The sequence below is a fragment of the Gracilinanus agilis genome, chromosome 2, assembly GCF_016433145.1.
Source record: "Gracilinanus agilis isolate LMUSP501 chromosome 2, AgileGrace, whole genome shotgun sequence".
NCBI classification, from domain to species: Eukaryota; Metazoa; Chordata; class Mammalia; order Didelphimorphia; family Didelphidae; genus Gracilinanus; species Gracilinanus agilis.
Window position 1 is genome coordinate 94,372,829 of NC_058131.1, and position 9,891 is coordinate 94,382,719.

The 9,891-nt window shown below is 42.1% G+C and overlaps 1 protein-coding gene across 1 annotated transcript in view; it reads left to right on the forward strand.

Moving 5' to 3' along the window:
• Positions 1-9,891, forward strand: part of PRKCE (protein kinase C epsilon) — a 726,422-nt gene that overhangs the window by 665,146 nt on the left and 51,385 nt on the right. The window contains exons 12-13 of the mRNA XM_044663289.1: positions 3,574-3,712; positions 7,318-7,506. Of these exons, the coding sequence (XP_044519224.1) occupies positions 3,574-3,712; positions 7,318-7,506 (328 nt within the window). The remainder of the gene's footprint in view (positions 1-3,573; positions 3,713-7,317; positions 7,507-9,891) is intronic.

Consider the following 9,891-nt stretch of genomic DNA (forward strand, 5'->3'; position numbering starts at 1 on the left):
ATTGCCAACCCCTTACCACTCTTGTCTGGGAACTACTATATAATATTGATTCTAAGTTGGAAGGTAAGGGTTTGTTTTTGTCTTTTGTTTATTTTTTAGTTACTGTTTCAGTAATTTTATTATTTTTAAATTAATTTTTTCCAGTTACATGTAGAAATAACTTTTGACAATTGTTTTCCGATGTTTTCTGATTCAGATTGTTTTTTCTCTCTCTGCCCCTTCCCATCCTCTCCCCCAAGATGGTAAATAGTTTGATATAGGTTTATACTAGCACTTTCATGCAATACACATCTCTAAATTGATATGGGTTTTAAATGTATTTTTTATGTTATTTTATTAATTTATTGTTATATATATATATATTCCCAGAAAAGAGGAGGCATTAGCAGTTGGGAGGACCAGGAAAAGCTTGAAGACAGATCCTCTGCATATATCTCTCATATATTCTTCACATCATGTCTTCTGTCTTTTCCTGTGCTTTTGTTCAGCCACCTTGTAAGCTCCCTGACTACAGTGATATTCTCCCCCCCTCTCTCTCTCTCTCTCTCTCTCTCTCTCTCTCTCTCTCTCTCTCTCTCACCCTAACTTTTCACCTAAGAATCAATATTATGTATTGGTTCCAAGGCAGAAGAGTGGTAAGAGCTAGGCAATGGGGGTAAAGTGACTTGCCCAGGGTCACACATTGAACCCAGGACCTCCTGTCTCTGGACTAGGCTCTTTAACCACTGAGCCTCCTGACTGCCCCCAACTGATTCTGTCTTAACTTTAAGTCTTCCCTTAGCATTTAGCCCTGCGCTCTCCATACAAGGTATTTGCAGACCTGAACTGAACACCAACTCTGTTCCTCTTGGCAGCAGCTGGGAAGGAGACAAGGAGCCGTGGCCATGCTTGGCTAATGCAGTGCATTGGAGGGACTGGGAAATAGAGACATTCTCTCCTACATGCTGGCTATTATTCCTCCAACAGCAGTCACTCATGTGCTGTGTCAGCACATTTTGGAGCTCGTCCCTGCCCTCTCTGGAAGTCGGAAACTGGGTCACATGCTGGAGAGGAGAGATCTGAAAATATTTCCTGCCCCCACCACAGCACTGAGTGAATAATGTTGAACAATGTCAAAAGTTCAGGTTCACAGACCCTTCAGCAAAAATGTCCCGGAGACCCTCTTACTCTTTGTTTGAAAAAAAAAAAAATAATAATAAGCAGATCTCTGGTTTCCTTTGTGGGGGGGGGGGCATCCGTGCTGATGCCCTGCAGTACTGACACTACCAAGTGGGACTCACCAGAATCACTGGCACTCAACTCATCACCTGGGGAGGGAAGGGAGCAAGCATTTACAGAGAGCCTGCTATGAGCCAGCCATTGTGCTTTTACAAATATTATCCCAGGGTTAATGCTATTATTATCCTTATTTTACACTTGAGGCCATCGAGGCAGACAAGGGTGAAGTGACTTGCCTAGGGTCACACAGCTAGTAAGTGTTGGAAGCCAAATTTTAGTCTTCCTGACTCTGGATCCAGCCTTCCTAAGAAGTAACTGATTGTATAAGCATGAACTGGGGAACAGAAGAGTCAGGGCTTGACTTTTCTCTCCAGGCAAGGGACACACACACACACACACACACACACACACACACACACATACACAAGATAACTTAATTAGTGAATTGGTGCCAGTGGTCCTAGAATCAGATTTATGGCTGAAGAGACCTTGGAGGCCATAAATTCCAAACCCTTCATTTGACAGAGGAGAAAATGGAGCAGGATCACCCAGCCTGTAAATATCTGAGGCTTTGGGGATGGGATTCAGGCCCAGCTCTTCCTGGCTCCAAGTCCAGTGCCCTTCCAGCAAGCTCTTCTGCCTCTAGCTTTCCTTACCTCTACTGGCTCTCCTGGCTCTCTGTCCTTCTCACTGCCACCAGGCAGATATTCCTGACATTCTTCTGCCATTTGCCTACCTACACTGGCTCCTCCTTGCCCTCAGGGTGAAGTCCGAATTCCTTCATGTGCTATACCCTGGGACCTTCTACTCTGCTTTTCCTCCCTTTCTTGACTTGTCTTGACTTGCTCAGTCATTCTCAGTTGTGTCTGACTCTAGATGACTCCATTTGAGGTTTTCTTAGCAGAAATACTCAAGTGGTTTTCCATTTCCTTCATTAGCTCATTTAAGAGTTGAGGAAACTGAGGCAAACAGGGTTAAGGGACTTGCTCAGGGTTACACAGTCAGTAAGTATCTAAGGCTGGATTTGAACTTACGTCTTCCTGACTCTAGGTATAGTGCTCAATCTACTGAGCCACCTAACTGCCCTTTGTTTTTTCTCCAGCCATTTAACTTATTCTGTCCTTGTTGGGATTGTCTTCATCTCCTTTTTTCTGCATGGGCCATGTTCATTCTAGCTATATAAAATAGGTACACACATAACTAGATTTCTGGGACTTCTTTCCCTTCCCCTCCCACCTCCCCACTACTGTCACCCCAGTCTCCTTCTACTTCTCTTATGGAAATGCCTTCCTTCTTCTTCTCTACCTATCCAGACCTTCTAAGTCCCAGCTTCCATGAACCCTTCCCACATTATTCAGTGCTTCTCATTCATTTCCTCTTCATTCAAGTTGTGACACATTTAGAGCTGATACCACCCAAGTTAACACTCAACTCTCATCTTTTTTCCAAATTCTTACCTTCTGTCTTAGTAATACCTCTAAAATAGAAGAGCAAGGGCTAGGCAAAGAGGGGTGAATGACTCGTCCAGGGTCACACACAGCTAAGAAGTGTGAAGTTCTCCCAACTCTAGACCTGAGGCTCTATTCCCTGTCTCACCTAGCTGTCCACTCCACACAGTCTTTATTGATAGATATGTTATTAGTAATAATGCTTGTGGTCCCTTTGGATGTGTGTAGCCTTTTCCAGTTCGCAGATGGCTTTCACAGAAATAATCTTAGTAGATTTGTATAACAACCCTGTTGAAGGAGGTGAAGCAAATATTATCATCCTCTAATTGAGAGTAAGAAACTGAGGCACAAGAAGTTGTATGCTTGTCTGAGCTAAGAAATGCCTTCCAGCTATAACTATATATGATATAGTTATATATTATATATGACATATATCATATATATTATAATCATAATAAAAATTATAACAATAATTGATAACTGGTGGAATCAGAGCTTGACAACAAGTCTTAAAATGTAGTTCTTTCAGCTGGCTCTTCAGCTTCTGCAGGGCAGGATATGGGACCTCTCCTAGAGTAATGTGGAGCACAGGGTAATAAATAATCCACTATTTGTCTTTCCAACCATTTGCAAAAACTCAAGTATAACCCCCCAGAATTATGATCCTGGCACAGGGGAGAAAGCCAAAAATCTTCTTTTGCAAGACAGAAGTTTCATTTTGCCTGCAGTGAGTGGGAGGAAACGTTTGGGATATCACCTGGGAAAGATTTCCTACCTCAAAGGCTTCCCTGCCTCAGATTCCCATGGGACGTGCCTCCCTGTCCAAACGGCTATGCCAGTTCAGAACAAAGCCCACCTCTCTTGGCAGAGAAGTATTAATGCTGTGATTCTTCTTTTGTCTATGCAGGGATTTGAAACTGGATAATATTCTTCTTGACGCAGAAGGTCACTGTAAGCTGGCTGATTTTGGGATGTGTAAGGAAGGGATTTTGAACGGAGTGACCACGACCACCTTCTGTGGGACTCCTGATTACATTGCACCAGAGGTGAGTTCTCTGGCCACATTGGTTTGGGCAGCCCAAAGCGGTACCAGGTGACCAGTTTTTCCCAGGCACGAGGCTGGCATTTCTACTGCTAGGAAATGGGATCAACTTGGGAGAGGAGAAGGCTGCTGAATTCAAGCAGAAGAAAATAACTTGGCTTGTTTATTGAAAAAAGCCCAGAATTAAGAGAAACACATCACACCTAAATGTTGTTTTTACTTCTTTACAACATGAGAACTCAAAGCTCAGCAAAGAATTTTATCACGTAGAAATCACTAACAATAAACCCAGGATTCTTTATCACCTCGAGGGATTTGGTTTGGATAGTTATGGGGTTTTTTTCCCTCCCTCAAAAGCAATAGGACAGGATAAGGAAGGGAAGGGAAGGGAAATTTATCAGTATGTTTCATTTTTAAATGGTAACAAAGTGGATGATTTTATCTCTTCAGTGGCTTTAAAAGTGAAAACATACAAAACTCATCCTAAAGCTTATGTTTGTTCTCAGCTTCTCTGAATCAGACCAGTCCAGGGAAACATTGAATTCATTCTAGAAAGATAAAGATCATTTTGGGCACAGCTTATAACAGATACTCGAAAAGAACAATTGCGAAGGTCATGAACGACAAGAAAATGGAGACAAGTGGGTCTCCATAAGCCATTCTTTTCCCTCACCCCATGGATCCTCTTTAGGCCATTCATTTTCTAAGCATGCTACGCTTTAGATACTGTAATACGTGAATTCTCTGAAGAGCAGAGAGGACCAGCCCATCGTTGAACCTTAGACCCTTTCAGCAAATGCTGGTCCAGGACATTCCAGCGTGGGAAATCAGGAAGCTCCATTTTAGACCCAGCTCCATCATTAATTTACTGTGTAACCTCAATCCAGTCACTGAACCTCTCTGACAGGTTCCTCCTCTGTCAAATGGGGAGAGTCATAGGAGCTGCCCTAACAGGGCTGTTACAAAAACATAAAGGAGATTACCTAGGTGGAAGTGGAAAGCATGAGCAGCCATACAAACACCTACACAAATAAGCATTCAAATGGGCAGGATTTGGGGTCATTAGAGACAAGGGATAAAAAAAGAAGCAGAGGTGGAATTCTATGGTATTTGTTGACCCTGTCCCAACACCTTTCTCCTCACTGTATGTTCTACACTTGACCAGATTCCCTTCGCCATATTTCTCTTGGCTTATGTCCTCCTTCCCCTCCATGTCAGGCTACTGATTAACCCTATTCTATTGGCAGCACTACTACCTGGACACTTCCACCTCTGGATTTAGTTCCTGCCTGTTTTTCCCCAATTTTAATTCCTATCCACACTGGTGGTTGACTTCAAATCCAGATGTCCTCCCACATGGTATAGACTGTCACCACCTCAGTGCCCAAGAAGGTAATTGGGAAACAGATTATCAGAGCTAAGCCTAGGAGGTATCTTACAAAATATGGCACTCAGAAGAAGTGGGAAGCTTCTGGAAAGGGTGAGTAGGGTGGTGCCAAGGGCTCAATCAGGTCTACCTAGAAGATAGTGTTTGGTTCACCCAAAGGTCATCTTCCCAACATACCAGAGAGACAGAGTCTCCTCCCTGTTACTGAAAGCAGGAACTTGAGTCCTGGCTCCTAATCATCTAGAGCAGGGGTCGGCAACCTATGGCTCTCGAGCCATATCTGGCTCCACCTCCCAACTGGCCAGTCCGGGCAGAGCCCCAGGATGTGCCCCGGGGGGCCCTTCAGCCCCCGCCCCATATTCCAGCACCTTCCACCTCCATCCTCCTCCTTCCGCAGGCGTTTATGGCTCTCACGGCCAAAAAGGTTGCCGACCATTGATCTAGAGGAATATCAAGGAAGACTTCATGAAAGAAACAGGATTTGAAGTAGACCTACTAGGGAAAGAAGAACTTATAGTGGAGTCTCTCTTGCTTAAGGACTTTGTTTCTAGTAGTCCTCCTCAAATCTTAAAACTTCTTGGGAAGGAAAAATTAGCTGATCTTTACAAAAATATTGGGGAGCTCCGCTATTGATAGTTGATGATGACAGGGCAGGAGAGTGAAATGATGAAAGTGATGCCTTCAACTTTCCTATAAACTCCACCCAGTCTTTAAGCAGAGCTCCTCAGAGGTAGCTACTAGGATGCATTTGTATTTTATTAATTTCTCCTTTTTATGTCCTCCCTCTGGTGGAGATGCTGTTGAACAAAGAAAAGGGAGGTGCAGAAATAAAGGGCTTAAAACTGGGCAAAAATCATATGCTCCCCAGGATATGGGCCAATGATACTTCCATCCCATCATCAAAAAGGTCTAACCATTGAAAGTGGTTTTTACAATAGTGGGAATAAGCTGTGCTGAGCCTTCCACATTCTTACCAATTTTCCATTTGTGGGCACTCATTTCATAGTTTTTAGAACTGAAAGGATTACAAAGCCATAGGGCTTGATGCTAAAAAGGAACCTTATCACTCATCTAATCCAGTCCAAGAGCCCTTAGAATCCAGTGTCCTACACTCTATGCTTGCTGAGGTCAGGAGTCCATGGAATAGAATGAAATTAACTGTTCTGCATGGAAGAGAACTTGTGACTTTGACCAACCTAGTACCAAGTTCTTAGATGTTGAGATAAGGCCACAGAAAGGAACCAGCTCATCACTGCTTCTTCATTCCCTGACTATTGCTCTTGAATCTCAGAGCTCAGCTTTAGACTGCTACCTCACACTGGGAAACTTCCCTTGACAATCCACATAAGAATCACGTGGACCAGGAACCTGGAAAGATGCCCTGTCTTAGAAGGGCAGGAGTACAAACTCAGCTCCAGAAAGGTTATGGGGCTATTGTGAAGTCATATAGCAAGCTGGGGCATAGAGCACTGAGGTATATAAATCCTATTCCATTCTGAGCCTGGTTTCCTCACTGAATATTGTTCTTTCATAAGCTTTGTAACCTTGGGTACTTCCCTTCTAAGTGTTTAGAGTTTGGAACTGGAAGAACTGGAAGAGATGTCAGAGGTCATCTAATCCAATTCTCTCATTTACAGATGAGGAAATTGAATCACAAATATTGTTGCTTGTCCAAGGTCACAAAGGGTACAATTAGCTGGATTCAAGCCTAGGCCCTTTGACTCCAATCTAGAGTTCTTTCCTCTCTGCTACCTCACCTCAGTTTCCCCTTCTGTTAAGTAAAGGAATGGCAGTAGATTATCTCTAGAACTTCTTCCAGGTCTATGTTTATTTCATGTTCCCAATTCATAATAATTTTAGATTGGAGGGTGCCCAGAGATATTCTTACATTCATCTCACTTCTTTGAGAGATGCCACCTTTTTTTCAACTAGATAAGGATGGATCATGGATTATGCAGGAAATCCAAGTTTCATTTTCTTCATGGTGGAGCTAGCCCAAGGATGGCTTCTGTGTTAGTCTAGCCCACAGCACTGGCATGTACTTCTCTTAATTAATAATGGTCCCTGTAAAGAAAAACTTCAGGCAGGAAAAAGATCAGCATTCACAACTGGCCCTGATTATTCCTCTCTCATCCTTTCCCTTTATTGTCTACCCAAACTTTATTTGGTTCTTCCCAGGATCCTGACCCAGCCACTAATTGGCTTTTTCCTTGCCTCAACAGATCCTTCAAGAGTTGGAGTATGGCCCCTCAGTGGACTGGTGGGCCTTAGGAGTGCTGATGTATGAGATGATGGCTGGGCAACCCCCCTTTGAAGCTGACAATGAAGATGACCTCTTTGAGTCCATCCTCCATGACGATGTGCTCTACCCAGTGTGGCTCAGTAAAGAAGCTGTCAGTATTCTCAAAGCAGTAAGTGTCTCTCCTTTACCCCCTTTCATTACTCCCCTAGCCTTTCCCCTATCTCTGCCTCACTTCCAATTTAGTTGTATTTTTTCAATTAATAAACATTTGTGTTTCTTTTTCTTCTTACCTTCCCCTTTCCCACAGAAAAGAAAAAAAAAAGAAAACCCTTATGAGAAATATATCTAGTCATGGAAAACAAATCCCCACATTGTCCATGTCCAAAAATGTATGTTGCTGCCTGTATTCTAAGTTCACCACTTCTCTTTCGGGAGGTGGGTAGCATGGTCCATCATTGGCTCTCCAGAATCATGGATGATAATCGCACTGAGCAGACCTCAGAAGACTTTCAGTGTTGTTGGTCTTTAGAGTATTGTTTTTGTATAAATTGTTCTCCTGGTCTTGCCTACTTGACACATTCATTCATACAAATTTTCCAGGATTTCTCTAAAACCATCCCTTTCAACATTTCTTATGGTACCAGCCATTTCCCCTTCAATGGGTATGCCCTTTATTTCCAATTCTTTGCCACTACAGAAAGAGCTGCTATAAATATTTTTGTACAAATGCATCCTTTTCCTCTTTATTTTTATCTCTTTGGGGTATGGATGAAGAAGTATCACTGAGCCAAGTGGTGAGCATTGTGTCCATTTCTTTTTCATTCTCTCATTCATCATTCTTTCTTTCTCTCTGTCTTTCCCTCCTCTTCATCTCTCTATCTCCTCTTTCATTCTTCTCTTCTTCTCCTTCCTTGATTCTCTTTCTCTCATCCCTTCCTACCTCCCTTTCTATCCTCCCATGTCATTTTTGTTCCCTTCATAGCTGAATTGGAGGGCCTAAGGGTAGGTACCTCACTAGGAGTTCAGGCACAGTTCATAGAAAGACAGAGCATGGGATAAAATTATTCTTCTTGTGGGAAAAAAACAGAATGTTTGCATTCTCTATGGTTGTACACTCTCTAAATCTGTCTCTTCCAGCATCAGAATCCAGGGGAGTTGGGGTGGGGGAATGCAAAATACAACCAAATCAAGCTGCTTTGTTATCTTTGATCTCTAACACATCGTATCCTGGGTGCTGGATAGAAGGAGAGGGGACCATCAGATAGAGAATCTGTTTCAATTCTGTCCTCCTATCTAATATGCCAGCCACCTGGGCTGTCTCCACTCCCCAGCCTGGTGGTTAAATATTTGTGCTATCTATGTTGGTGGGGCTTTGGGAGAAAAAAAAAGAGCTTACTACATCACATGAATAGGAATCATAATATTAGTACTAGACCCGATATGAGGGGTGGGGTAGAGAAATAAAGGGTCGGGGGAGAGAGCTCTGGCTCACAATATTAACATTTTGGCTGGACTAGTGTGTCCATCTCTACCACACTGATTCCTCCCACATGTCAGAATGCTTCATGCTTTGCAAGCACTGTCTTATCTTTTCTCTCATTGTATCTTCCTAAAAACTTCATAAAATGAGAAGGATACGTGCTATTATAACCCTTTGGCAGATGAGAAATTCTCTATTGGGGGTAGGTATACTGGGTCTAACTCTCTTTTCTCTCTATCTTTATAAATTTTGGGATTGATTATAGGATTCAGTTTAGAAGGAGCCTTAGAAATCATGTCATTATTTTTAAAAATTAAATTAATTTTAAAAATTTTAATAAAAAATTTTCACATAAGTATTCTAAAGTTATTTGATCCATGTTGTTTCCCTCCTTTCTTCCCTCCCTCCTCCCAGAGCTGACAAGCAATTCAATCTGGATTATACATATATTATCATGCAAAATATATTTCCATATTATTCATTTTTATAGCAAATAATCTTATAAAACCAAACCCCTAAATCATTTACCCAAATAAACAAGCAATAAATTATATGCTTTCATCTGCATTCCTACTCCAACAGTTCTTGCTCTGGAGGTGGATAGCTTTCTTTTTTCATAAGTTCCTCAGAATTGTCCTGGATCATTGTATTGCTGTTCATAGCAAAGTTTATCATATTTGATTGTTCCTCAATATTGCAGTTACTATGTACACTGTTCTCCTGGTTCTGCTTATTTCATTCTGCATCAGTTCACATAGGTCTTTTCAGTTCTTTCTGAAATCATCCTTTTCATCATTCCTTATAGCACAATAGTATTCCATCACCAAAATATACCACAATTTGTTCAGCCATTCCCTAATTGAGGGACATCCCTTTAGTTTCCAATTCTTTGCCACCACAAAAAGAGCAACTAAAAATATTTTTGTAACAAATAGGTCCTTTCCCATTTAGAAATCAAATCATTCTTGAGGGCAGCAGGGAAGGAAGGAAGGAAGGAAGGAAGGAAGGAAGGAAGGAAGGAAGGAAGGAAGGAAGGAAGGAAGGAAGGAAGGAAGGAAGGAAGGAAGGAAGGAA